The sequence below is a fragment of the Hipposideros armiger genome, unplaced genomic scaffold, assembly GCF_001890085.2.
Source record: "Hipposideros armiger isolate ML-2016 unplaced genomic scaffold, ASM189008v1 scaffold_93, whole genome shotgun sequence".
NCBI lineage: Eukaryota > Metazoa > Chordata > Mammalia > Chiroptera > Hipposideridae > Hipposideros > Hipposideros armiger.
In genome coordinates, this window is record NW_017731443.1 from 2,841,197 (window position 1) to 2,868,844 (window position 27,648).

Here is a 27,648-nt window from a genome sequence, read left to right on the forward strand (position 1 = left end):
TCACCCAGTCTAGACGGAACAGTGACAACAGCAACGACAATGCATCCAATTGTTGAGTTTCAGTTACAGCTTTGCAGAGTGCTTTCACCGACAGTAATCACCACTCGGTTTATAAAGTTCACTGGCTCTTGAGAGAGGTGTCATTATCTCCATTTTACAGGAGTGGAAACTAAGGCCCAGAGGGGCGGAAGGACTTAGGAGAAGCTAGTCCCTAGGTTCCAAAGTCTCTGGCGACCCCAGAGTATCCCTTATCTGCTCCCACACACGCCCAGGCACGAGGAAATCGGTAGAAGAGCATCCGGAGGCGAAGAAGGAACCCAAGAGGAAGGCGTTGGGTGGGGAGCAGGTCCTGCGGCGGGGGCGGGGCACGGGCCGAGAGTGGCTCCGCCTCCTGGCCAGCCCTAGTGACATTTCAATAGCTGATTGGGCTGGGTCGGTGACAGTTCCCGTTGCCCTGGCAACTAGGGTTGGGCTCCCTGAGTGCTAGAGGTAGGCGCAGGCCCCGGTCAGGGGCCTCGAGATCGGGCTTGCGGTGAGACTGGTCACCACTGGCGGGTCGGGCCGGGTCCTGAGGCTCCACAGCACCAGGGATCCGAAAGGAGATTTAGGGCCTGGGTGGACAGGCTGAGCTCCCAGCCCAGCCAGACTCAGTGTACAGATGGGGGCCTGGGAGGCAGGGTGGACCTGGGGTTCTAAGGTGGAAAAGGGAACCAGGGGCGCCTGCTCCCCCACCGCCGCCAGCCACCGTTTGTTCCAGCTGTGCCCTAACTACCTACCATCTTGCCCCCACAGCCCAGAGCATGTTCCAGATCCCAGAGTTTGAGCAGAGTGAGCAGGAAGACTCCAGCCCTGCAGATAGGGGCCTGGGCCCCAGCCCCACAGGGGACCAGCCCTCAGGCCCAGGCAAGCACCCGTGTACGGCCCCAGGTCTCCTGGGGGAAGCCGGTCACCGGCAGGGACAGCCAACCAGCAGCAGCCACCATGGAGGTAGGCACCCCCCTGCCCCCCCACAACCACCTGCCTGTCCACTTTTGCCCCCAGCCCAGTAGCTCCCTGCATCTCAGCCGCATCCACACTCACTGGGTGGCTTTGAGTAACTCCCTAACCTCCCTGTGCCTTAGTTTCCTCTTTTGTAAAACAGGGCAATTAATCACCACCATGGTCAGGCTGTTAGGATGATTAGCAGAATATATAAGAGGCACTTACTTACCGTGTTGGCGCGTACAAAATGTTCAAAGAATGTAGCTGTTAGTGTAGGACAAGAACAGAAATCACTGAGAGGCAGGCAGTGAGCCAGAAAAGGGAAGTGACTTGCCTAAGGTCACACTTGTTCTGCGGTTCCTTTGATAGGAATCAGTGCTGAAGCCTTGGAGGTACCTACCAGAGGTTTCCAGCCCCCAGGTTGGTTTTTATCCACCCTGTGGCTCACGCCCACTCCAGGGCTATCCTTGCCAGTTTTCAGAGGCAGGTGACCTCAAGAGGCAGATAGCCCTACCAAACAGGGCTCGGTGTGGGGGTGAGGAAGCATAGGCTGTCCTCCACACCCACAGAAGGGGGTCCAGCACCCAGATAGAAGGACAGGCACTGGAGGGCAGTGGCCATTTCTCAGTAGTCTTCACTTCCCAGGGCACAGCACAGGCCTTGGCACCTGGAACAACCACAGAGATCTTCTGAAAACAAAACCCATGTCCCTTGCCTGCTGAAGCCTAAGTGACTTCCTCCCCATTTTCAGGATCAAGAAGGCTTAGTAAGGCCTTCTCCTGGCCCATTCACACACACTCTGTCAGACTAAACTCCAGACTTTCTTTAACCTCCAGATCTTTGTACTTGCTGTTTTTCTGCTCACAACAGCTTCCCACCCTCACCTGGCTGTTCCTCCTCTCTATCGAGTGCTTAATCTGTGCCCCAGCTGTCCCAGCTGCCAGGGGCACATCAGTGAACAGAAGAGATAAAAGTCCTTGCCCTTGTGGTGCCTATATTCCAGTCAGTGGGAGGAGACAAGCCATAAATAAACAAACGAGTAAATGATATAGAAGATGTGCTAGAAGATGACACCTGCTGGGCAGTAGTATGAGAAAGTCTACTTTTTCTGGACCTGACACACTGGGGGCCAGGGGAGCAATTTGAATGAAGGTGGCCAGGGTCAGCCTTGGTGAGAGGCAACATTTGACCAAAGGCTGGAAGGGATGAGGTGGGAATTACTCAGATATCTGTGGGGAGAGAGCTCCTGGCAAGGGAAAGGCTAATGCAAAGGCCCTGAGGCCACAGTGGCCCAAGGGGACAGAGGGAGGGGAGGGGAGTTGAGAAGGAGGGGAATTGGGGATACTGGAGTTAATGGAGGGGTGGGGCAGCTGAACAGGGCCTTAGCAGCTTTGGCTTTTCCTTTGAAAACATGGGAGGGCTTTTAGCAGAGTGGAGTGATCTGATTTGGGCATTGAGAGAATCACCAGGGCCTGTGTTGAGACTTGTATGCAATGGGCAAAAGCAGTGGTGGGGCTGTAGGGGCCTCAAGAGTCCCTGCAAGGGAGGACAGTGGCTTGTGTGAGGGTGATGACAGTGCAGGTGGTAAGTAGCTGGATGCTGGGTTTATTTTGAAGGTAGAGCTGGCAGGGTTTGCTGGCAGATTGGATGTGGAGTTCCAGGGAAAGAGAGGAGTCAAAGGTGGCTGCAAGAGGAATCTGGCCTCGGCACCTAGAAGGATGGAGTTGTTCTTAACTGAGATGGGGACAAGTAAGATCAGGAGCCCAGTTTGGGCCAGGTCCAGTTAGAGGTGTCTTTTGGGCATCCAGGTGGAGATTTCTGGTAGGGAAGGGTCCAGGCAGGATTCCTGCGTGTGGGAGTTGTCGGTCACTGATACAGTGTTCTGTGAGGCCTAGGGAACCACCCAAGAGTGAGGGTAGGCAAGGGGTGGGGGCTGAGGGGAGAGAGCAGGTTTGAAGTGGTCATCCTGGAGCATGGAGCTGGGTGTGCCAGCCAGTATCAAGGGGGCCTCTGAGTTTTGTGGCCATGAATTTAAACTGAGGTGGCATGGCTGCACATGGCTCCGGCCACAATGGCCGCTCAGGTGCCGGTGCGAGCTGGCAGGGGGTTGGCGTTAACCAGAGCTATGTTCTTCTCAGCCCAGTGAGAGAGGCAGGGCCTTGAGGCTGTGTGCAAGGGAGGGAATAGTTGGTGTGGGTGTAAGCTGTCTGGGTTGTGAGGAGAGGAGCCAGCCCCGGAGTCCTAGCGTCATTAGAGTTGGGGTACCAAGGGAGTGCGCTGGACAGGGAGGAGGTGGTGGTGAGCCTGTGGGAGGCTTGTGATGGAGTTATTGATGGTGACAGAGTCTAGGTTCTTGCCATGGGATGAGAGTGAGGGGAGGGATGGAGAAGGAGATCAAGGAAAGGAAAGGCTAGGAGATAGGAAAGGACCATTTCTGTCCTCTGAATGAATTAAGACAGGAATGGCAAAGGAGAGAGTGGTAGGGAGCTTGAGTAACCTGCATAAGCTAGAGGTGCAGCCTGGGGCTGGGGGATGCCTGAGGTATGGAGGGGAAGGGTGGCACATCCTGAGAAACTAGATTTAGGGAGGTGGGCCTGACAGTGGTCTGAAGCAGCAATAAGCAGCAAGGGGACCCCAGACCCAGCCATAAGGAGGGCTGCGGGGGGGAAATAGAACCCACTGGAGAGGCCTGCACAGGAATTCTTAAATTTTTTACTTAGTTTTCAGTGTCTAAAAAACAAGTGATTTTTCCATAAGAGATCCCCAAATGCCAACAAACTGCCAGAGCCACTGCTCTCCCCTAGATGAGCAGGGTCCCTTTGCTCTTCATACTTCCTGCCTCCTGGCACCTGCTGGACTGTTAGTGTCCCCAGGGCAGGGACTGTGGCCACCTTGAGTGTATGACAGCCAGGCACACAACCCAATGCCTGGGATGGGCAGGCGTGTGGTGAGCTGTGGATGTGTAGATGGTGGCAAGGGAAGGAAGGATGCCCAGTGGGAGAAGCAGCCTAGCGTTGGACTCTGGGCCAGTGTGTAGGGTCAACGCAGCTTTACCCTTTATTAGCAAGTTGGGTTTGAGCAGGTTAGTTAACTCACTCTGCCTCAGTCTCCTTATCTGTAAAATGGGAATTGAACCAGTCCCACCTCATAGGGTTATAGTGAGGATCCGAGTTAATATAGGAAAAGTGCTTAGAACCAGTGCCCGGTGCAGAGGAGTGTTTGGTGTTCTTACTATTACTGTGATCACTGTTATTGTTACTACAAGTTGGCCCAGGCTCTGAACAGACCTGGTGGTTACCATTCACTCAGCAGAGAGGAATACATGAACAACCAATACGCCTCTGATAGCGGACAAGTTAATTATAGGTTAGGACCAGAATGTAAGGGCCTTGAAGGCCATGCCAAGGAGTTTGGACTTTATCTCATAAGCAATAGGGAGCCATTGAAGGTTTCAGGTAGAGGACAGACATAGTTGGGTTTAGAGCAAGGGTTGGCAGACCACAGCTACAGACTAAGTACCCCCCTCCTTTTTTTAAATACAGAGTATGAGCTAATAATGCTTTTTACATTTTTAAATAGTTGACAATCCAAGAACAATATTTTATAACATGTGAAAATCATATGAAATTCGAGTTTCCGTGTCCTTAAATAAACTGTTCATGGTATACAGCAATGCACAGTCGTTTACATAGTTTATGGCTCTTTCAAGATATGACCACAAAGCTGAGTAGTTGTGACAGAGATTGTGTGGTCTGCCATGCCCCAAATATTTACTCTCTGACGCTTATAGAAAACACTTGCCAGCTTTCTGATATCCTCAGCTCTGAGCAAGGTGGGGGTATGTTCTTTGCAGGCCAGTAAGAGGCTTTTGTACCCCAAATGGCTTTAGGGTACACAGGGAGTCCCCTGGGGCCTGCAGGTACTAGAAGCCACACTGGCTGCCTGGCCTGCTGCCCTGCCTGCTGGGGGCAGGCAGTATGAAAGCATCTGCCTGTGGAAGAGCAGGATCCAAACTACTCTGCCTGGTGACAAAGTGTCGCTGCCTCAAACTGTGTGGAACACCACTGTTTTAATGAAGTGTGCGAGAATGCTCACGGAAGCATGACCATGGATGATGTGTTCAGCCCCATCCAAGTACCCAGAAGCCCAACGGATAAAGAACAAGCTGTGCTGGGGTGTGGGGAACCTCCAGCCACAGGCCCCTCCCCCTCCTCCCCCTCCCCCAGCCCCAGGCCTGCTCTCTGGGAAGATGGTGTGAGTGGGCAGGCCTGGGCACCCACCCATTCTCACACCCAGTGAGGAGCCACGCCCCCTCTCTCTCCCATACCTTCCCCAGTGGGGAGAGGCCGCTTCTGCCCTGCCCAAGGGCGTTTTGTGGTGAGAGCTGATTGAGGGTGGCATGGTTCAGATGGCATGTCCCCTCCCCCCAGGAGTTCACAAAAATCCCTCAGGTTTTCTCCAGTAAATAGGACACTTTTTAAAAGTTCATTTGACACACATGGGTTCCATTTTGACAATGGCTGGCTTTGCATTGCTAAATCCATACCTTTGGTGGAAAAGTTGCACCCCATAGGCTAGGCTCCAGGTAGAGCTACACTAGTGGAAAACCTGGGGTGCATTCCTCAACCTGGGCCCCGAAGGGGAGCCTGAGGCATGAGAATTAAGTATACAGGCCCTGAAGCCAGACTGATTAGGGTTGGATTCCTGCTGTGCTACCTACTGGCTGAGTGACTTTAGGCATGTTACTCACCCTCTCTGTGCCTTATTTTTCTCTGTCCATGGGGACAGTGAGTAAACTCCCTCCTAAGGTGTGATGAGGACATAATGAAGTAATTACACATGATGGACTTTCAAGGTGACACAGCAAATGCTCTTCTGCTTGGTGAGGGCGCAGTGCCTAGACCAAGTGCCCATCTGCAAATCACTCACCTTCCAACTGTCAAGTGTGGTGGTTGTATGGGTTCTTAGGGCTAGTAATAGCTGACATTTCCTGAGCACTTAAGTGGCCATCTGTGTGACCTCCGGAAAGTTCCTAACCTCTAGATGCCTCTACTTCCTCATCTGTAAAATAGGGAGAACTTGGCCTCCATCTTGGAAGCTGGGAGTCTTTAGGATGTGAAAGCAGTAATGAGGTGATTGAGGTGGGGCTCACCTAGCTACTGACCCCTGCCTCACTGCTCGCACCCCACAGAACTGGAAAGTGCTCTGCAGATGGGCCTGATCTTATCAGGGGTCTTTTTATTCCCGGCTCCTCTGGCTCCAACTCCCAATCCTGATTTAGCTGCCTGGTTCCCACTGCTACCTCACTCCTCAGGCTTTATGGTGTCTCTACCTGACCTTGGGCCTGGGCTTTAAGCGCTCTGACCACACCCTCTTAGCCTAGGACTTTCTGGATTCAGCCCTCTCTTCCCTTCTGGGCTTTCTCAGCCATGTATCTGGAGCTGGGATCCTTGGAGGCCCTGCAGCCCCTGGAGTTGACATACAGGGCTCTGTGGAAGGTCTTCTGTGGGGAGGACAAGACACCGTTATGACCCTAGCTTCAAAACCTGGCCTAAATCTTGCTTCCTCCAAAATGCCTTCCCTGACAGTGGGCCTGGCCATGGACACTGAGCCCATCCTCAGCACTTGCTCCGGGCCTGTCTTCCACTCTATTACATAGCTCTGAGATTTTGCTCCTGCGACTGGTTCTAGGCCCTTGATGATCTGGATATGGGGGTGAGGTTGGCAGGAGTAAGAGGATGACACACAGTACATAAGTCAGACAAACTCCAAACACAGAAGAGGCACCTTGTTGAATAATGACCCATCGTGCACTTTCAGCTTACCAAGCACTTTCATGCGCTGTTTTTGTGACCTTTACACAGTCACTGGTAGTAAGGGCTAGGTTCATCCCCACAGAGAGGTGAAGACACAGGCTCAGAGAGCTGAAAGGTGCTTGAACAAGGGAAGAGGTGAAGCTCAAGAGATAATCACTGGACTCTGGATTCCAACAAACCTCAAGGGACTTCCAGCCTCAGAGCTTCACAGACCCTGGATGATTCTTAACCACTCTAAGCCCTTCTGTCTTCTCATCTGTAAAATGGAGGCAATGTTAGTACTCACCTCCCAGGATGTTTAGGATAGTGAGGTAATGCCCAGGGCCTAGCACATAGTAAGTGCCCCATAGATGTTACCTTAAAAAGTCAACAAACCGGACTGGACATTTTCCCAAAGCAGGTGCTGTGGGAGGTGCAGACATGCTGCTGACAGGTTCTGGTTCTCCAGGGTCTCTTTTAGGCCACACAGTGAAACAAATGAGCACCAGCAGATCGCTTGCAGAGCTGGAGTTCAGCCCTGCCTGGCTGGGGCTGGACACCTCCTCAGCCAGGGGATTGGTCTCCCCTGCTGGAGAATGGAGATGATTACAGAGCTAAAAACCCTGGAGCTTGCTGCGAGGCCCCATGGTCTTGCACTAATAACTACTATTTATTATGCCCTTATTTTGTGCCAGGCACAGAGGTAAGTCCTTTTATACACTAAGGCCCTGGCCCATTACTGGGGCTCAATTAAGATTTGTGGGATTAATGAGAAGTTAATTCGAATCTTCACAAAAGCCCCATGAGCTTCCCTTGATTTACATATGAAGGAACTGGAGCTCTGAAAGGTATACTCTGGTGAGCACACAAGTACATCAGCGGGCCAGTGGAGCTAATGCTAGGGGCGCAGAGTTGAGATTCACGTCGCTCCCCATCCACAACCCTTTCTGCAGGCGCTGGGTCTGTGGAGCCCCGAAGTCGCCACAGCTCGTACCCCGCGGGGACCGAGGAGGATGAAGAGGTGGAGGAGGAGCTCAGCCCATTCCGGGGCCGCTCGCGCTCAGCGCCTCCCAACCTCTGGGCTGCACAGCGCTATGGCCGGGAGCTCCGGAGGATGAGCGATGAGTTCGAGGGTTCCTTTAAGGTGAGCGCCGGTCCAGGCGACGCAGAGGACTAGTCCCGGAGCATGCCGGGTTCTGTACTCCCTGGTCACCTCCCACTGGGCAGTCCCGTTCCGGAACCCAGGGCATGGCGGGATCTGTAGTTCTAAGGTTCCCCGCCGCCGTTCCAGGCCAAAGCTTCTGAGGTCCCTAAATCCCTGGAGCGCGAAGGTTGCGGGCATCGGTGCTCCCAGCCAGCCCTTTCGAGTGTCCGGGTTTTTGCCTTCAACTTCTGAACCACTTCTTTAATTCTTGAATTGTGATACCATCCTCCAGGTGGTAAATCTCCGACTCTGGCCCCAATATACCCGGTCATAGGCGTCCTCTCCCCCCGCCCCCCAGCACCAAGCGTCTGAGATTTAACTCGTCCCATTCCTAAGGGCCCAAGCAAGCGCTTTCTCGTGTTTAGATAAGTGGTTAGGAGACCCCTCGGTACTGGGCATGTACCTTCCCTGGGTTTTCATTTAGACATGGGATTCCGGAAGTGGAGGGCCCTGACTCGGGCGGCCAGGATAAGCTAACTCATTTATCCCTTTCTTCCTCCCACCCCGAAGGGACTTCCTCGCCCGAAAAGCGCGGGCACAGCGACGCAGATGCGGCAAAACTCCGGCTGGACGCGCATCTTCCAGTCCTGGTGGAGAGGAGGCTCCGCCCCCTCCCAATGACCTTCGGTCCCACACGGCGAAGTTCCCCCTTCGCGCGCCGCCGTTGGCGGCCATCTTGGGTATGGGCGGAAGTCGTTCCCGCAGGCCTATGCAAAAAGGATTAGGTCTGTCCCTTTCGGAAGTGGTCTGACCCAGGGCCCGATTCCCTTCCGGTGTGTGCGGGGACCCCCCGGGGGTTCGACCCCATCGGAAGTTTTGAAGTTTGTCCGCCCGTAGCCACCGGAAGTAGCCCCCTGACCCCGGCGCTGGGCTGCCTCAGGCGCCTGCACCAAGTTGCGAATCGGAATACTCTCCAGAACCTTTTCCTCCGCGGTGATCCTGCGGGCCGACGCTGGCCACGAAATGTGCTAATAAAACCTGCGTCTGCGCCTCCCAGTCTCCTCTGTCCGTCGCTAGAGGCTTCGCGGGCAGGGGGAGCGCTACTTTGTTTCGAGAGATGCCCCCGTTTTACACCTAAGGAAAACTGAGGCCCTTTCTGAGTGATTTATCCTGGGACCGAGACCAGGAGGCGGCGAGCAGAGCCAGGGTTTCTTGGCACCCGGGAAGCGGAGGGCGGCCGGGCCCCAGGGACCTTCAGGTCCTTATCTCTAATCTGGTAATTGGGAACCGCCGGCCGGCCGCCGGAATTCCGCGCTCTGCAAACCGTGCCGCCGTCCCCCAGGGAGGGTCATTTGTTCCTATTTGGGTCAGTCCTTTAGAGCAGCTACTGTGTGGCCGGCCTGGGGCCAGCGCTGCTCAGGGAACTGGCAGGGCGCGCAGGGCGGGGGAGGGGGCGGTGGAAGGCTCGGCCAAGGTTTGTGAATAGAGTGATCACTAGGGAACCAGAGAATCTTCACCCGGACCTGGGAGCAGAGCTCCGAGCTCAATTCCAGAAAGATTTATTGGCGCCCCCTATAGACCAGCCAGTGATTTGTACCGGGTATACAGAGATGAATTAATTAATACACAGCTCTTGCCTTCCGAAGCTTCCTGGCAAGAGATTCAGTTTCTCAGAGTGAAGTTAATGCCAGCTCTAAAAGGGGCTGGAACCAGGGTGAGGGCGGCTCCTTCTGGCAAGGGAAAGTCAGGGAGGTGAGTTAGCGCTGGGACTTGGAGAGAGGGGTGAGGGAGCTGTTATTCTGGTCAGAGTAAAGAGTGGACCCATGGAAAAATAGGGGTAGCAGCAGAGGCCAGCCTTCTGAGGGGCTCGAATGTCATACCCAGGAGTTTGGAGTTTAGCCTGGTCTTTGAGAACCGGGGGATGGACGTGTAGTGTTTCCATAAGTGGAGGCCAGCCAAGAAGATAGGAGATGGCTGCTGAGGTGCCTGGACACACAACAGAGTGGGCAGATTTGGGGCGAGGGCAAGGCCTGACCGCAGAAGCAGGGAAGGCCTGCGCAATGGTCCTGACCCTAAGGGAGCAGGGCTCAGGGTAAAGGTTGCTTGCCTTGCGAGAGCCCCACTCTGGAAGTCCAGTTTCTCTGACTTCCCCACCCCATCTGTTTGCCTGAGACTGCAGCAAAAACAAAGAAAGAAAACACTCAATTGGCAGGAGATAAGCCCAGATAAGAGGCTGCCTTCCTCTGGAGGAGGGAGGCAGTCAGCCCGGGAAGCTCTGCCAGGAAGCTGGGAGAGGCCTTGAAGGAGCGCCAGCCTGACCCTGCAGCAGAACTCGGGCCACACCCTCGCTGCAGGGTCTCTGCCACTCTGCGCTGTCCTGAGGCAGGAGGGGAAGGCATGGAGCGGGTCCTCCAGGCTGGCCGCAGACTGTGTGCCATAGAGGGTCCAGGCCTGCCCTGCCTCCAGGTCAGGACGTCTTGACTTGGCCTGGCATGTGACTTCTGCTTTGGGCCTCAGTTTCCTTATCTGTAAAACAGGCATAACAGCTCCCTCACAGGGATGAGGGGATGCTGGGTCTCCCAGCCCCTGTGTGTATGACTGTCAGCTCCCCTTCTCCCAAGGGTCACTGCCAGGCCCACCCACTTCCCACCTGTCACTGAGAGCCTGGCTGCTCTGATGATAGGCAGGTCATGAGCTGCCCGGCTCCACTCCTCGTCCACCTCCCCGTACACAGTCAACGGCCTGTGTGGAGCCCAGAGCAGCCTGAGCGGAAGATGCTAGGCACTCAGGTCATATCAGGGCAACAGGAAGCGGGGCAGGGAAGGCTTCCTGAAGCAGAGGCCGGAGCCTCTGTGAAGAGAGGACAAGAAGAGCCCAGAAGGGAGAAAAGTAAGGTCTAGAGGCGGAGAGCATAGAGGGGGAGGTCAGAGGGCCCCTGATGTCATGTCATTGAGAAGATCTGCAGACACCCCCCCGCCCCCACCCCCGCAAGGAGGTCTCGAGGTTCAAACCCAGCCACCCTTTGTTGGGGGCCTAACCTCAACCCCACAGAGCCCACAAGCCTACTTTATAGATGAGGAAACTGAGGTTCCAGAAGTGGCAGAGCAAGCTTAGGGCCCAGAGTCCTCTCGAGCACTGTGCCACTCCAAACCACGCTCCACACAGGGTCCCTGAAATCCACTTTTATTCATGTAAAAAAATCCCCAGAGAATAGAGAAAGACTATGATCCCTACTTCCCAGAGCTCGGAGTCTCCACGCAGTGTTCCCTGGGGAAGTGAGGAAGACTGCGCCCACTCTGGGGAGCGGGTATCATGGGGGGTAAGGCCCCCACCCAGGCCTTTTTGGCCAGGAGTGACCCAGCACCTTCCCTAGGACTGAGGGCAGGAAGGAGGGGTTGGAGACTAATGGGGTCGCAGGAGGGTGAAGAAAGGGAGTTAGTGTGGGATGCTCGCCTCAATTTAAAAAAATAAAATTTCTAAAGATAAAAAGTTAAAAAAAAAAAAAGAGAGCATTAGTGTCTTAGCCTCCGCCCTCCTCCCAGTGCCCACCCTGGCCCTGTGGCCACCTCTTGCTCAGCCAGTTCAGAGCTTCGTATTCTCCTCTTGGCTCTCCGAGTCAACGCCAGACAGGTGTCCGCTGCTCCCAGGCGCGTGACCGTTGCTGGCACATGCCACCAGATGCCCGTCCCCCAGCCCCTCCGGCATCTCGCCTAGCAGGCTCCGGCGGATCTCCTGGGGCAGCCTTGCCCGCTGCTCCTGACACTCCTGGGCCAGCTGGGCCAGCAGCTACAGGAGGAGGAGTGTCACAGGACAGGCCACCCAGCATTCTGCCTGCCACCCACCAGGCCACCTCACCCAAGGCCTCACCTTGGGCTCCTCTTCCACCAGCTGCTGTTGGACCTGCTGCTGGGCAGCCACAAGGCGTTCATGCCGCTGCTTCTGGGCCTCCTCCAGCTGTCAGTGGTGGGGGACAAGGGCTCAGCCGAAGGTCTCTAAGGGAGGGGCCAGGCTCCTAGGGTTGTGTGGCCAGGGTTCTGAGATGACTCTTACAGTAATGCTCTAGCCTGACTCCAAAGTCATGGGGCACTGTTGCAGACAGTTGGCTTTGGAGAGGATGTGGGTGAGAGGAGGTTGTGGGGCCTGGAAGGAAAGGCTCTAGAAGCCCCTCTAGAGTGACATCACACCAGGCCAGCACTGAGGGAAGAGGGTGGGCTAGGGTGGCACCCGAGCCATACTCACCCGGCGGATGGAGTTGACCGACTCGGTGATGTGCCGACGGTTAATCTCTGTCAGTTCCCTGCACAGGAGCAAGGCAGGATGGGCTCAGTGCCATGCACCCAGCCCTGCCTGCCCAGCACGCAAATGGCTCCCGGCCCCAATGCCCTTACGCTTCCTTCTTATGTTTCTCCCTTGTCTTGGCCTCTGAGATACTGTTGTGGCGTTTCCTGTCCAGTATCTTCTGCAGTTCCTTCTTCTCTCTGGAGGAGCCGGTGAGAGAAGGCTGAGTGGCAAGACTGGGGGCTCTAGTCCTTATGCTGGCACCAGGGAGTTCCCTGCCCCACCCACCCAAGCTCCTCTGCCTTCACCTGTCGTTCGTCTCCTTCAGCCTCTTGCACTGAGTTGTGTGAGCATCCAGGACAACCTCCTTGAGCCGTTGCTGAACCTGTGGACAACGGTAGCCAATAGGTGAGAGAGGTTGATGACAGGTCTGTGCAGGAGGCAGGCTCTTCCTCGCCACCGTGTACCAACCCCCGGTCCCCCCAACAGCCCCACCTGTCTCAGGTGCTCCAGCCTCCGCTCAGTCTCTGCATCTGCCTGGGCCTCACGCAGCTCCAGCAGGATCTGCACCTGTCTCTTCTGGAACTCTTGATACCGCTTCACTTCTTCCTCCTCCTTCTCCTCCCGGCCTCTGTGGGAAGAACCCCTCCGGGTGATGCTCAAGTCATCACATGGACTTGGACTGCCAGGGTGGAGGGGGGCAGGGCATATCCCAGCTGGCAATGGCAGACGGGAGCCTGGTGACAGGGTTTGTTATGCCAATGAGGAGACCAGTTTGCTCCGCCCAAATAATGGGAGCCTGTCTGAGCAACAGTCTCTTGAAACATGCTCCTCGTGGGGGTCTTCTAATGAGGTATCGCTTCTGGGCGGGAAGAGAGTGGGACAAAGTGTGGGAAGCCTCCTCTCTTTTTCTTGCACCAAACCTTCCTCCCTGGGAGTCAAGGAGCAGCCCTTGGCTATCCTCCATGCCCACCTAGCGCAGAAGCAGAACCCCACATGCAGTTCACCCCCCATATTCACATCAAAGCATGCAGCACACAGGCAGGCTGGACACTCACAGGACACCTGGCTGGTGCCTGCACCTGCTCTCGGCCTGGGCCTGGGCCAGGCTGTCCAGCAATCGGCGAGTGAGGGCAACTGCCTTCCGTTGATGCTTCTTGCACAGCTCCCGCAGGTCTCGCTCTTGCCGGCTGCGGAGCTTCACCAGAGCCTTGTGGCTTCGGAACTCGTCCAGTGGGGCCACGGCCACCTCTGTGAGCAGAAGAGCACAGGTGAGCTGGGCTGCGGCAGGGCAACCCTGCAGGAGCACCACATACCCTCCAGGTGTGGCCCTGCCCCCTTGGGTAGACCCACCTCAGAACAGGTACCACCCCCATAACAGCTCCGCCCCTACCTGAGAGGATACTGGCAATGAGATCATCCCGCTGACCTGGAGAACAGAGGCAGGACTATAAAAAGCTGGAGGAGAGGACAGCGAAGGTACACCCCTCAGTCCTGCCCCTTACCAGGCTGCCCCTTACCTGGGCTGCTGAGGGAGGGGCTGGCGGGGGAGGTGACAGGGCCTGGGGGCCGACGGGGGGAGGTGTCCATTTGGCTGGGTGTGGGGTTTGGGGTCGGCTGGGACCCCAGCTGCTGAGACTGGGTCTCCTGACATGTCTCCTGGTTAGCCTGAGCCTGTGGGGGAGAAAGCAGAATGTTCTTTCCAGAAATGCTATTCTCTACAGGCCCTTTTGTCCTTCCCAACCTCCCTGGGCTGCCCAATGCCCCTGGTCTGCCTCCTTCCACCCATCTGGCCCTGGACTCATCTGTAACATGGGTGTTAAGAGAACTGCATGAGAAATAAGAGGTATAAAACAAGCATGTCTAAACCCCTTTTCTACATGGGGTGTGGTGAAGATAATGTGAGATGGTGTCTCTAGGATGCCAGGCCCCACTGCAAGTGCTCAGGAACTTCCAGATTGTTCTGGTAAGCCTTGGCCTAGCCCCAAGTCTCCTCCTCTCTCCGAGTCCCCCTCCACCCTTGCCCACAGCTGCTCATCTTCCTTGTTTCTTAGCTCCTGATTAAATCAACGAAGGAAGTGACCGCAGAGTGGGCACCGGCTTCTCTGGCTAACAGCTTCAAGCAGTCGCCTCTCCCCTGCCTGCCGCAGGCCCCCTGGGACTGGGTCTAGATGTGCGGGCAGCCTCTGCTCCTGACCCCTCCCCACAGAAGCCACTGCCATCTCATGATTCCCAGGACTCATTTTAAAAGCTTCTGTGGCTTCCAACTGCCCTAGTGAAGTGGCGAACGCTGCACCCCAGCTTTTATCCCGCATGCAGCTGCAAGAATTCTAGCTCAGGTCTGTCCTGAAGGCCTCTCACATGCAAAAGGGGTGGTTTCCACCTCCTTACAATGTGGAGAGTAACCCAAGGCTACTGAGACTACTAAGTGAGAGAGGCAAGAAGCCAGAAGCCCCACACTGTGCAGCGTGGTGGAAAGGCTGAAGGTTGGAGGTCCAGGCTAGGCCTTTTTGACTCAGAGCCTCAATGTCTCCATCTCTACCCAGGGGGTAGAAAACTCAGGTGGTGGGAGGATTATATGAGCCAAGTTGGTGAAAAGAGCTCACACCGGGCTGGGTAGAGAACTGCCGGCTCAGCGTTCACTTGGCTTTATTTTCTGATGTGGGTGAGAGAATACTCGAGAAAGGGGAGCAGACCCTTCAGGCAGAAGGAAGGGCGGGTGGGTAAATGCAGATGTTGGCATTTGATGTAAGGCAGTGAACAGTCCGTCTAAGGGAGAGGAGCCAGACCACCCGCTAGGAGTGGGCTGGGCTGGTCCAGGTGGAAGGGGGTAGGAAGGCTACAGGGTGCTTCTCCACCAGGGCCAGTGAGGCCAGCCTCGCCGCCCCACCCACCCACACTCCCAGCCTTCCCCAGGGTTCAGGTGAGCCTGAGCCCTGCTGCCTCCCACCCACCTGCTCCCAACCCGCCCTGGCTCACCTCCCTCTCCCCAATGAGGGCAGCCAGCTGCTTGGCCCTCTGGTCCATCAGGCTGACGTGCTTGATGGGGTTGATCAGGGCCTCTGCATAGTCTGGATGGAGGCAGAGGGCAATGGTCTTGGAGACAGAGCCCCCAGAGCCACACCCTCCCCACCAACTCTAGTCTCAAGGAGGGACCGCAGAGCCCACCCTCAACTGGGACCACCTGGCTCGGTCATTCCCAGGCCCTGGGGGGGGCCTTGTCCCCCACCCTGCCTGGCCTGCCCCTGCAGCTCACCCTGGTGGTCGTCGGGGATGTAGTCAGAGGCCTCGGTGTAGATGAGCAGGGCTGGCAGGCACAGCGGTTGGTTGGCCTCGTTTCGCAGGCAGATGTAGTGGTACCCTGGGAGGGTCGGGGGACAAGGTGAATGGGTCCTACTAGGTCCCCCCACACACTGCCCCTGTGCTGCCCAGAGCCTCACCTGAGCGGATGGCAGAGACGGGCAGGATCCGGTGCCCCACAAACTTGCCGCCCTCCTCAAAAGCCGCGATGCGCAGCGAAGCCAGTGTGGGCAGCACCACCTGAGGGCCCAGATGGTGTTGAGCCATGGAGCGGACTCACAGCCAAGGCGGCCACTGAGCCACAGCTGACCACAGCCACCAAGGCCAACAGAGGGGACCCTCGGACAAGCTGACCCAATGACTGACCATCAGTCACCATCACCACTGAGCCAATGGTGGACCCACACCTCCATGGCATGGCCAGATGGATGCACAGCAGCCATCATAGCCCTGAGCCGAGAGAACAGGCAGACCCACCCCTCCAAGCTACAGTGCGAGGTCTGGTCATTGCCTGCTTAGAAACTGTAGAATGAGCCATGAGGCTGAGGCTGAGGCCACACTCCACCCTAGCTGGGCAGAGGTCCAGTCCATTTGTGTTGGTATGAGCTAGTGGCTATGATCTCAGGCAAGTCCTTCCTGCCTGGGAGAAGGGGCGGGATGTGTCCACTGCTCATGGCGGGCCATGGGACTTTCTTCTGTCTCACCTTCCTATTCTCTTCTCTCACACTACAGAGGGCAGGGAGTCTGAGACTTGACCCTGGGACATGCAGGACCTGGGGTGGGGCCTGGAGGTGACAGGCCCAGCCTTGAAGTCCCTCGGCACCCCCACCTTCCAACCCTCACTGGAACTAGTGCGCCTGGTTCCTGCACCCCCAGCAGAGCTCAGAAGGCCTGGGCGGCCACCAGGCTCACCTTGGGGAAGTCGAAGGGCTCCTCATCCCACACAGGGTTGAACGAGTTCCCCTGAGAGGTCCGCGTGCGGTATTTGCGCCGCGTGTCAACAGGGAGGCCAAACATATCCACCTCCACGTAGATGCCCACCTTCCTGTCGGACAGGAACTGCCCGGAGATCACCTGGGGGAGCCAAGTGGGTGAGGCGGCTGCTGAGTGTCCCGCCCCCAGGACACCCTGGCCCCAGCCCTCCTCGGCCCCACCTTGACCCGCAAGGCATTGGCCACAATGCCGTCCACGATGACCTCAGTGAAGGGGTCAAAGGACTTGTCCGGCCGCCACATGAACTCAGGCTTAAGCAGGTAGCCACTGCGCCCGTTGTACTCAAACACGCCTGCGTTGAGCTGCATCGCCAGATCTGGGGGTGACACGGGACGAATGAGGGTCAGCAGGATGACTGGAGCCAGGAGTCAGGAAGGACAGTGCTATGCAGAGGGGGGACCAGGGATCATTAGGGTCAGATCAAGTGGCATCAGGGCTCCCGACTCAAGAAAGATCAGACAGGGGGAAGGGTCTAGGGTCCACCAAGTCAGGAGTTGGGGTTCACCAAGGTCTCGGTTCAGTTTGCAAATCTAGCATTAGCTAGAGTCAGAGGTGTGTTCAAACAAGATTAACAGGGTCATGGGGCAGAAGTTGGTGCAGTTGGGGTCCAGGGGTCAGGGTCAAAGTGAGGCAGTGCTCACCGAGGGTCTGGAAGTTGAGCGCCACAAGCTGGCAGCCCACATTCCAGAAGAGCTGTGGCATGTAGTTGGAAGAGTCCACACGGGTTCCCTTGGGGTAGATGCGGCTGAGCTGCTGCTTGTTGTATCTGAGGTTGGCAGTCAGGGGCCATGCGGTGCACTCGACCACTGCCTGCCTCCAGGCCCGGCCTCACATCCTCTGAGCCCACCTCTCAGCCTGGGCTCCAGCTGCCCCCTTGAACCCCCGCTTCTTGGCCTAGCCTCTGTGCAGTCTCCCAGGCCCACCCAAAACCCAGACAGGTGCTGGAGGGTCACAACCTGTCTGGGCGGCATAAGCAGGCTCAGAACATTTGAGCAGGCCTCTGAGTGCCCCTGGACTGGCCCATTGGCCCCAGCACCCCCAAAGGATACTCCACAAACTCCATGGGGCTCTTGGTCAGCTGCTCCATGGCCTTGGTCTCCACGAAGGATGACATCTCGAAGCACTTGTTCCTCTCTGAGAGGTGAGCAGTGGGAGGGGGTCAGGCCTGCCAGGGCCAAGCTGGCTCCCAATCCCACCATCTCCCATCCCACTCACTTCGAGCAGCCTCAAAGGACTTGAACTTGACAGGCTCGATGTAGTTAACAAGGGTTGACATTTCTTCAGTGGCATTGACCTCACTGCTGGCAGTGCCCTGTGGCCCCCAAACACAAGGTCAGCCGTGCCATATCCCCAGCCATCGGCTAGAAGTTCCCTCACCTGCCCCCACACCATGAAGGAGCTGACCCTCTTCCCACCCTGGCAATCACGCGACCCAGTGGTCTCAGCAAGGGCCCCAGCCCCGTTATGGCCTGTGTCAGCCCTGGGACCGTCTGCCATGCAGCGTTCTCCCTGGGGCCTGGCCAACGTGCTCTGAACCCCACCCTTTTGGTTCCCTGATGCTAGAAGCTGGAACTCCTCACCCAACCCCAGGAATTCAATTATCCACACGCAGATAGGCCCCCAATTTCCATCCCCAGCCATTATTTCCAACTACCATCTTGCCGTCTCCTCTCAGGGAGCTCATAAGACTCAAACTCAACCCCTGTGATGCTGAGCTGAGCCGCTCCTGCCCACACCCTTCCCTGTGCTGGGCCCCTCCCAAGTTCGACCTCATGAGTGACTTTTCTGTCACCTCTATCCTCAGGACTCCTCAACAGTCTCTCGTCTACACAACACCCCTTCCTGCACACTCCAGCCCTACTGAGAGGAAGGTATTCCCTCTTCCTCAGATTTGCTCGCCCAACCTCCCTGCTCAGGTCAGACTCCCCTTCCTCCCATCATTCTGCACCCTAACTCACCCCTTCCCGGCCCATGTCACGAGCATAATTTCACCCTCGCTTCCATGCCTGTTTATGTAAGTCCCTCCTCCCCATGTCCCTCCCCGCTGAACTCCAGAAGAGCAGAGACTGTCTGGCCATGGCCAAAGCCAGCCTCCAGTGCTATGCCCAGCAGTCAGTGCTCAGCAAACACTTGGGAAATGACTATACGGTGCCTTCCCTACTTCCCACTGGCAGGCCTGACCTCATCTGTGGTTGGCTTTTTGGGGTCTGTCTGTTCCTCCTCTTCCTCATCCTCTTCCTCATCCTCACGGTCGGCAGGGCCAAGATCAGGGCCCCGCTGCAGCCCCTCTTCACCCAGGGACTTCTGAGGCTCCAGGCTGGGCTTCTCAAGTCCTGCCTCCTCCCCATTGCTCAGGCCTGGACAGCTGTCGGAGCTGGGGGACCCTGCAGAGGATGGGGCCACTGGGGGTGAGGGCACACACACAGACGCAAGAGGCCAGGAGGGGTTGTGCCCAGCGTGTGTGGAGGTGACTCAGGGGTGAAGTCAAGGGGACTCTCAGGGCAGGGCAGTGTGGCTGGGGGAGGGCAGGGGTCAGGAGTTGGATGGAGTGGTAATGCAGAAGGGTCCAAAGTCCTAGCCCTCAGGGAAGGGGGTAGGTAAGGTTGGTTCAGAAGGGTGAGAAGCCAGGAACGGGGGTACACCAGCCTTGACAGTGGGGGTCAAGGATGACATGGTGGGATTCTAAGTCAGGTGTGAGAGACACACCCAATGAGGGGGCTTAGTGAGGTGAGCAGGCAGGGGTCAGCTATGAGGAGGACTTCGCTAAAGTGAGAGAGGTCAAGGGTTAGCTGAACCGATAGCCAGTTATGTGGGGCAGACTCAGTGGGGGTCACAGGACAGAAGTTAGGGGTCTGATGGTCACACCCAAAGCATGGGGCTGTGGTTCATGGAAGTCAGAGACCAGAGTCATCATCTGGTTGAGGGAAAGGCCCTGTGAGGTGGGAGGTTGAGGCTGAGGTCAGGCCAGGGCCATACCGAGCTGGGGTGAGGAGGGCTCGGTGGCGGCGGAGCTCTCGCTCAGGGCTGAGTTGCTCTGTTCCAGGGGTCGCTTGCGCACAGAGCTGTTAGGGACGCCAGTGCTGGGCCGGTGCCGCTTCTTGTTCTTCACCAGGATGCGGCCCATCAGGTCCTGGGGGCTGGGCAGGGGGACGCCTGGAGCCAGCTGGTGGGCACAGACAGGTCAGAGCCTGCTGGGGCACCCTGACCCCCCTATGCCCTGCTACAGCTCCAAGCCCCCATACCGGGTACTTGTCCAGTGGGTCGATGAGCAGCGCATCCCCAAAGATGGAGCGGCAGTACTCAGCCATCTTGGCCTGCTGCTTTGCCCTATGGGGCCAAGGTCAGAGGTCAGAGGTCAGAGGTCCTGGTGGTGACGCTCAGGTCCCCAAGGTCGAAGGTCATAAGAGCAGACCAACAGGCCACAGTGGGAGGCTGTCTCTGGGTTTATCAGGGGTCCCCGGGTCAGAAGCCTCCAGGTTAGAGGCTGCTGGGACAGACATCTAGGGTCAGGGGCCCACTCACGAGTCCACGTGGTTCTCGAAGGAGAGGATGACGGGGTAAGGCGAAGTCTTGAAGGCGGTCTCGGCGATGGCCTCGAGCACGTCCCGCAGTGGCACCTCCGTGGTCATGGTAAAGCCGTGGGTGATAAAGGGCTCCTCCTCGGGCGGCCGCCCTTTCCACACGTCCAGTTCCACACAGCGGCAGCCCCACAGCAATGCCTGCCGGTACATCTCCACGGACGAGGTCCCAGCCAGCTGTCCCGCTGGAGGCAAGGCTCCGTCACCAAGGCCACCCTGCCAGCCCGGCTCCTCCCCTTCCTCCCCAGGCCTGCGCTGAATCAGGCCAGGCTGGGGACACAGAGGCCCCCATGGTGGCCAGGCATAGCCCTGGCATGCTCTGGCTGGTCACCCCTTGATCACTCCTTAATTCACTGTGGAACTAGTACCATCTCTGCAGGGCAGGGCCCAGGTCCCACCACCCAGAACCTGGAGCCCACCCAAGCCGGGCAGAGTCGGTGTCTACCAACGTGGGCTGACGGGCTGGTTCCTTCGCCAGGACTCACTCTCTCTCACATCAACACCCTCTACCTCGCATCCCACCAGCCAGAACTGGGGAGTCATCCCCCACACCCCCATAGCCCCTCACTTAGCTTTTCTCCCTCCACCGCCACTGCCCTGGAATAGCTTCGAAACAGCAGGTCCCTCCCTGCCTCCCATCTAATCTCTGCAGAGCACTTGGCGTCATTCTTCTAAAAACATACCAGGTCACATCACCTCCCCCTGCTTAACACCCTCCAAAAAGCCTTTCCTGACCACTTAGGATAAATCCAAGTCCCTTCCATGATGGGTCTAGCCCTGCCTCCTTCTTGCTGGCTGGCCGGCCTGCTGCCTCTACCTGCATCAGCCCCCGCCCCACCCCTCCAGCCTCCTTTCTGCTTCTTAAAAGCACCAAGCAGTCTCCTGTTCTGGGCCTTTGCACAGGCTATTGCTTCCCAAAACCAGCTGATGGAGGCCTCAGCCCTTCCCCTGGAAAGCCTGGACCACCCTGAGACACACCCATGCAGAGAAGGCCCGCTCCCCTGGTGTTATTCCCTGCTTGCATCCCTAGCACCGGTCACCCCAAAAGGAGGAGAGCAATGTAAGGACCAGAGGGCAGAGGTTGTGGATGACAACCCTTCCTCCCTGCCAGCCAAGGGCAGAGGGTGGCTTGCTTACCCGTGAGATAGGTGTTGTGTGAGGAGTTGATGAAGTATGCGCTTAGCGGCTGGGTCATGTCCGCGCTCAGATCCAGGGCCTCTAGGGGCAAGATGCCGTTCTCCTCACCTCCTAGGTAGCGGCTGAAGCCCTCCATGGACATCTGGTCTGGGGGATAGGTGGGGTCAGCAGGGTCAGGGTCAGCTAGGCCACCCCCTTTGCCGCCCCTTCACTAGCTCACCTCGCTCCAGGAACTGCTGGTTGGGCTCATACTTCTCAATGAGCAGCCGGGCCTGGGAGGGCCCCAGGGGTGGGTATAGTACTTCATTGAGTCTTGGGTCCCTTTGCTTCTGGTTGATGAAGTCCTTGAGCTGTTCTAGTGTCAGGTATGGCTTGCCCTTGGCACCTCTGGAGGGAGTGGAAAGCCAAGTCAAGCTGAAGCCTCACCAGCCCCTGCTCCAAGCCCACACCCTGGGAGAAGGAGTTGGCACCCACTCAGTGGGACTTGGGCAAGTCGCTGCCCCTCTAAGCCTCAGTTTCCCATCTGCTCTCCTGACCACTTGGTGCTGGCACTGGCATTAGCAAAGGCTGAGGAAGCCACCAAGTGCTTGGCCTTTTGCGCCATACCTCTAGACCAGCGGTTCTCAACCTTTCACTGGGGTCGCCTAAGACCATCGGAAAACACCTATTTTTGAAGGTCTTAGGAACCGAGACACCGCTCCTCTATCCGTCTCCAGGCCCACATGCAGATACGCCCACATACGAGTACCCGGCGACCCCTGTGAAAGGGTCGTTCGACCCCCAAAGGGGTCGCGACCCACAGGTTGAGAACCGCTGCTCTAGACCCTGGACCCAATCTCAGCTCCAGCCTTCGATTGCTGTGTGAGCTCAGGCAAGTCCCTCAAGAGTCTGAGCCATTCAGTTCTCATCCCCATCGTGGCCTATGAAAGTAACCCAGGCCAAGGGTTGGCAGAGAGCTGTCCACAACAGAGCTGCAGGCGAAGTGGTTCTGAGCTCAGCCATAGCCTCGTGCCCTGAAACCCCTGACAGCTCCACCTCCCCTCCTGGGCTAAAGGAACCCTCGAGCAGAGGCCAGCGCAGAGCACTGGGGGCTGGTAGGAGGGCCCAGTCTGCTTACATCTCCAGCAGGATCTTGTCAATGTCTGGCCGCAGACACAACTTGTTCAGGAACCGCTCAAAGATTTCCAAGGAAAACTCATCAGGCCGGATGGACTCACTCTGGGGGCCAACGAGTGTGGGGTGAGAACCCAGGGGCAGCCAGTCCCAAAAGAGCAGGCACCCATCATGACACCCATTTGGCCCAGCTCTTGCCCCTAGACCCCTCACCCGGTTAAACTTGAGGCCACAGGATTCCAGTGCAGTCTCCACCCGTTTCTTGTCTGCTGAGAACATCTTCAGGATGCTGAATGAGTGGGAGGGGTCAAGGTCAGTGGAGCAAAGGTCATGAAGGTTGGGGCATGAGAGAAGGTGCAGAGGGGGAGGGGCGCTCACTTCTTGACTGGGATCCGTCCATCCTGATTCACCTGCAGCTTTAACTTTGTGTATCTGGGGAGATAGGCAGAAGGGTCATGCCCTGGGAAAGGCCACCTGCACCCCTAATGTCCCCAAGGCAGGCCCGGGGCTCACGCTTTGCGCAGGAAGGTGTTCCTGGAGGCGTTCTGAGCCAGGATGTTCATAGCCAGCTTGAACAGCTCCTCAGTCCAGACCTGAGGGGTCAGAATGCAGGGGGGAGGGGGGGATAAGCGGGGGACAGAAGGAGGGGTTGGCCCAGCCACAGCCACGCCCAGAGCCGCCTGTGGTACACAGTAAGTGCTTAAGTATTGTTCTGTTAGAGGATGATTAAAATTAGGTGCAGAGAACAGCCTACTATACAACAGACTCTCACTAAGTGATGACTGACTCAGCAAGTGAGGTGGTGGTTCCCCAGGATGACCCTCGGCCCCAGCTCACCTTGGCTGTGTCGTCCTGCACAGCCATGAAGTTTAAGAAAGTTGTGTTCACCGGGTCTGGCCCAGCCACCACTGTCATCAGCTTTTCCTCCAGCCGGGCATCAGGGCCCCCAAAACCCAACACCTCACGGATCTTGGGGTCCTGAGTAGGTGAGAGAGCCATGGATGGGTAAGGAGAGGTATCCCCGTTCCCCACCGCCTCACTCCCAGCTTAGCCCTAGGCCCCATCACTCACTTTGGGCAGGCGAGCGTAACGGCCTGTCCGCGTGTCCCTGATGGAACTGATGTCCAATGTGTCCACCTCCTGGGGAAACCAGATGCCAAGGTGGGTCAGAGGCTACAGGGTAAGAGCCAGGAGCCTCCAAGCTCTCCACCCAGGCCAAAGAGTAACCACCCCCTGCTGTCACCCCAGCAGCAGCCCCTGCTCTTAGCACTTCCTGTCCAGCAAGCTGTGGAAGAGGTCAGCCAGTAGCTGGGCCCCACCCCCATGGGCGGGAAGTGGGGGTAGGGGTCTGAGGCAGGGGCCCTAGACCTGAGCAAGCTGCACCAGTGCCCATCCTCACCATGTTGGGTCCTGTCCAGTACAGGAAGAAGCCATTGGTGTCCACGCGCAGAGTCACCAGGTTCCGACTGGAGGCCTCCTGGGGACGGGATGAGATGGCAGGGGTCAGGGAGTGAGGGCTATGGCCAGGCTTGGTCCTTGAACCCCCTGGGGCCATCCAGTACAGTATTTCTGACAGTGAGCGAAGACAAAGCTTCACCCAGCCCAAAGGTCCTTTGTGGCCCCCTACAGTCCTTAGGACAAAGCTGAGGTCCTGAGGTACCGACACTCCTCTCTCGCCCTAAAGACTCTGTCACAGGGACCATTAACTATACTTTCTCCACTTGCAGCTTGTACATCATTGTTCCTTTGCTAACATATCCTTTCCTTTCTTCTCTAGACATGAAATCTGACCCACCTCCCTGGGGAGGACTTCGTGACCCCAACCTCAGGCTTGGTTTCTCCAGGTCTGAGAGCTCCCTGACACTTGGAGCCCCGCCCCCACAGCCCCGTTGGGAATATTTATGGGATGGAAGCAGAGGGTATGAAACTCTGACCCCCACAGCCTTTCTGTGGCCCTAGGAGCCCATGATGACCAGCCACCCCTTACATCTGCCTCAAAGTCCATTAACCCCACTTTGCACCCCCCAGCTCACCCCATCTTACAGAGCACAGACTGAGTCCCTCCAGAAGGGGACTCACCCTGACCTCAGAATCAGAGTGAACTTTGTTCTCCCTCAAACAGTCCTGCAGAGGGCAGGAAAGGGTGTGCTGGCCCCATTTTCTGAGGAGGGCCTGGTCCCTGGCACACTCCCAGGGCTACCCCCCCCCCGCAACTCAGTACCAGCAGCCAGAGGGGATTCATGAGGGGCTTAGACTTGGCCAGGGCCCAAGGGGCCAAGTGGCCACAGCTAGAACTCTCCTGCCTCAGTAGAGGACTCTACCTCACCTTGGTGTCACTCTCAAACTGCTGCTTGCTGTCTGGCAGACAATCCGATCATCAATACAACAGCTCCCCTCACACTGCCCCTACTGTGTGCCAGGTCCGGTTCTAAGCACTTAATATCTAGGATCTCACTTAGTCCTCCTAACAACCCTAAAAGGTATGCACTATTGTTCTTCCCATTTCACAAATGAGCAGTCTGAGGCACAGGGAGGCATGTAGTTTGTGGAAGGTCAAGAAGGGGAGCCAGGATTTGCATGGAGGCAGTACGGCTCCAGAGTCCAGTGGCCTGGGAAACGGAACCAGGACCCCTGCCAGGCTCCTAGCTCCTGGCCTCAGCAGCAACCCTAATGTGGGGCCTAGGATGAGTCTCCACTCTCCAGACTCAGTTTCTTCTTCTGGATGATGGGACTGCACCAGCCCCGCCCATCTCAGGCTTTGCTTACAAAGGACAAGAAGCTGACTGATCTGGGGGCAAAGGGGACAGGGGGCTCTGGAACTTGAACCTCCCCACCTCACTGTGCTGACAAACATCCTCAGCCCCTCTCTGGGATTCCCAACCTTGCCCTAGTGCTCAGGACCCCCAACAGTGTGAGGAAGGGGGAGTTCTGTAGTAATGCCCCAGGGTCTCCTCCTGCCCCTCCCCAGAGGTCTGGCCTTCAAAGTCAGCCCAGGCCCCCTGCTCTCTGGCCCAAGTCCTTGTCAGCACCCCCCACCCCACCCGCAGGGCCCTCTCCCGGTTCCCACTTCCTTATTTGGGTTTATCACACTGGGAGGAAAAGGCGAAACTTTTCCCTTCAGGCCGGTCTAGGGGAAGGGGTCTCTCTGGACCCCTGGGGCGTCCAGGCACCCTCTAAGGCACACCTGCTGCCTCAGGCCACGCCCCCAGCCCCTCCCCCCAGCTCCCACGCCTACCCGCCCCACCCAGCCGGAAAGCAGCCCAGAGACTTCCAGGCCTCTGGCCTGACTGGGAAGGAGCAGCGAGGAAGCTGAGGCAGGCCCAGTGGAGGCCCTGGGGAAGGAGGGGCCCAAAGGGCAGAGGAGGGGGCAAGTATGAAATGAGGGCGGGGCCCAGGACTGCGCCCCGGAGCCGCAGGTGAAGGCCGGGGCGAGGCGGGTAGAAAGGGGGCCAGGATTTATTAGAGTTCAAAGTTCCCCATGCTAAGGAGTGGAGCGTAAAGTTCTCCAGGGGTAGAGAAACTTGGGGGGCAGTCTCCATGAGGGGGTGACTTGGTGCTCCCACCTGAGCAGGGAGTTGGGCTGGGATCCAAAGCACAGCAAAGGGGTGCCAGCCAAAATAGGGTGGAAAAGTGATGAATGGAGAAGAATGTTCAGACTAGGGCACTGGGAAGAGTAGGGTCCCAGCGGCACCCACCCAAAAGTGAGGTGTACTGCGCCAGATTGGGGGCCAGGGTTCTCAAGCCAAATAGTCCAGTACCGGGCAAGGGTCTGGGGACCAGACCAGGGTTGGAGGAACCGGAATTAGACCGTCAGGGAGAGTGTGGGAGGGACGAATGAAACGGGGGGCCGGGATTTATTGGGGTTCGAAGTCTCCGGGCCAAAGAGTGGAAAGCCAAATTTTCCGCAGCTGAGGGACTGGGGTGGGGGTTGGGGGACAAAGTCTTCATTACGGGGACGATTGGGGACTCATGTTTCCGGAGCGCAGCCAGGCTAAGATGGGGGTGCGCCGTGGCCAGGCTGGGATGGGGCTCCCCGGCATCTGGCCGAGTTTGAGTAAGGTAGTCCCGGGATCTGGGCAGAGTAGGGGGCCCCCGCACTTACCTCGTCCCATTTGATGAACTTACTCCCGCGCCGCAGGGTCTCCACCACGGTGGGCGGCTCCAGCTGCAACGCGTGGACGCCAGGACTGGCGCCCGCCATGGCCGGGCCGGGGGCGGGCCAGGGACCCACGGAGCCCCGACGGGGACCGACGGTGTCACTGCTCCCTCCACTCGACCCGCTCCGGCCCCGCGGCGTCAGCGTCCGCCTGCCCGCCAGTCTGTCGGGGACAGACCAGAGAAGCGGCGGGGCCCGGGCGGGGCGGGGCGGGGGCGGAGCCACAGCAGCACCGCCCCCTCCCACCGCTTCAGGCCCGCCCGCCCCGCGTCGGCTCCCCCTGGTGGCCGGGGCGGCGACTGCAGCCAGAGACGGGTTTGGGGCAGGGGCATACTTCAACCTGGGCATTTGGCTAGGGGGCTCAGCTGGACAAGCCGGGGGTGAGGGAAGGGAGCTGGGGACAGGGGGGCTATTGTAAGTGCAGCTGGAGAGACTGGGTGTAGAGGGCGTTGCTGAAGACCGGCCGGGGTCAGCCCGCTAAGGTTTCTGCGGGGCGGGGGCGGGGGTTGGGGGTACCACTGGAGAGCCAGACCTGGGCCGGGGGACGCAGAGCCCTGCCCCCACCTCACTCCTGCAGCACTTAGCTGAGTGCAAGAAAAGCCACTCTCCCCCCCCCTCTCTGCCCTCACTTCCCCTCACCCCCTCCTGCAGCAGCGCGGTCCCCCCTCCCTGGGAGCACTTAGCCAGCTAATGGGCCTCCTGCTGGCAGGCGCCCCTCCTCCGTCCCAGCCCGGGGAGACCGGGCGCCTGCAACCTCCTTTGAGGACCCAAACATCCTGGCCTTTCAGAGCGAGTCCAGGAACAGCCCCTTCTTGTGCCGTAGACCCCTATGATCCAATCTAGAGCCTGTCCCTGGGGGAGCTCCTGACTGAAAACTGGGAAGGGGACAGCTGGTCGTTTGCCCAGAGGGGTCAGAAGCCTTGGGGTTGTGCACAAACAGGGGAGTTGAGGAGGGGCTTTGCAATGCCAGGCCCACAGCAGGTGCCCTGAAATCTGCGTTCCAGGAATGGGAGGGAGAAGGCCCATGGGCACTGGATTGGGTGGGGGCTATAGCCCCTCCCGCAGGGCTTGGCCTGGGGGGGGCTCCTGCCTGGGGGCCCCTGTGGGAGCCCCCCCAATACAGAGGCAGTAGCAGCAGCAAGTTTAAAGTAGAACTCATCCAGAGGGGCCAGC

At 57.7% G+C, this 27,648-nt stretch overlaps 2 protein-coding genes across 6 annotated transcripts; one reads left to right on the forward strand and one right to left on the reverse strand.

The window, feature by feature from the left end:
* Positions 1–432: 432 nt before the first annotated feature.
* On the forward strand, positions 433–8,971 carry BAD (BCL2 associated agonist of cell death). 3 transcript variants are annotated; one of them, XM_019645465.1, is made up of 4 exons: positions 433–489; positions 793–987; positions 7,730–7,920; positions 8,491–8,971. In XM_019645465.1, exons 2-4 carry the CDS (start codon positions 801–803, stop codon positions 8,599–8,601), a joined length of 489 nt encoding a protein of 162 aa, XP_019501010.1. In that variant the 5' UTR covers positions 433–489; positions 793–800; the 3' UTR covers positions 8,602–8,971. The 3 variants fall into 3 exon arrangements, with proteins under 3 accessions (XP_019501010.1, XP_019501009.1, XP_019501011.1); XM_019645464.1 differs by having other exon boundaries at positions 460–532; XM_019645466.1 differs by lacking the exon at positions 433–489 and adding an exon at positions 539–652.
* A 492-nt stretch (positions 8,972–9,463) lies between these two features.
* On the reverse strand, positions 9,464–26,655 carry PLCB3 (phospholipase C beta 3). Of its 3 annotated transcripts, XM_019645612.1 has the most exons (32): positions 26,422–26,655; positions 23,719–23,796; positions 23,391–23,459; positions 23,157–23,297; positions 22,833–22,912; positions 22,698–22,751; positions 22,533–22,608; positions 22,324–22,424; positions 21,427–21,593; positions 21,207–21,353; positions 20,014–20,254; positions 19,734–19,818; positions 19,468–19,654; positions 18,673–18,875; positions 17,707–17,803; positions 17,541–17,625; positions 17,133–17,257; positions 16,653–16,807; positions 16,411–16,572; positions 15,639–15,738; positions 15,455–15,559; positions 15,178–15,269; positions 13,719–13,872; positions 13,592–13,627; positions 13,257–13,449; positions 12,694–12,829; positions 12,507–12,583; positions 12,309–12,398; positions 12,160–12,217; positions 11,788–11,874; positions 11,487–11,706; positions 9,464–10,446 (listed from the first exon to the last, which is right to left on the reverse strand). In XM_019645612.1, the coding sequence occupies exons 1-31, from the start codon at positions 26,518–26,520 to the stop codon at positions 11,503–11,505; spliced, it is 3,684 nt and encodes a 1,227-aa protein (XP_019501157.1). In that variant the 5' UTR covers positions 26,521–26,655; the 3' UTR covers positions 9,464–10,446; positions 11,487–11,502. The 3 variants fall into 3 exon arrangements, with proteins under 3 accessions (XP_019501157.1, XP_019501158.1, XP_019501156.1); XM_019645613.1 differs by lacking the exon at positions 9,464–10,446 and having other exon boundaries at positions 11,088–11,706; positions 13,281–13,449; XM_019645611.1 differs by lacking the exon at positions 9,464–10,446 and having other exon boundaries at positions 11,088–11,706.
* Between the last annotated feature and the right edge of the window lie 993 nt (positions 26,656–27,648).

What these genes read in the sequence shown, in the direction of transcription:
- BAD (XM_019645465.1), top strand. Translation starts at nt 801, where the DNA reads ATGTTCCAGATCCCAGAGTTTGAGCAGAGTGAGCAGGAAGACTCCAGC. An exon ending in CAGCAGCAGCCACCATGGAG is followed by an intron (nt 988 to 7,729) that starts GTAGGCACCCCC and finishes CCCTTTCTGCAG; the next exon opens with GCGCTGGGTCTGTGGAGCCC. An exon ending in AGTTCGAGGGTTCCTTTAAG is followed by an intron (nt 7,921 to 8,490) that starts GTGAGCGCCGGT and finishes CCCACCCCGAAG; the next exon opens with GGACTTCCTCGCCCGAAAAG.
- PLCB3 (XM_019645612.1), bottom strand. Translation starts at nt 26,520, where the DNA reads ATGGCGGGCGCCAGTCCTGGCGTCCACGCGTTGCAGCTGGAGCCGCCC. An exon ending in AGCCCCATGGAGTTTGTGGA is followed by an intron (nt 17,258 to 17,540) that starts GTATCCTTTGGG and finishes TGCCAACCTCAG; the next exon opens with ATACAACAAGCAGCAGCTCA. An exon ending in CGTCTCTGCCATCCGCTCAG is followed by an intron (nt 15,560 to 15,638) that starts GTGAGGCTCTGG and finishes CGACCCTCCCAG; the next exon opens with GGTACCACTACATCTGCCTG.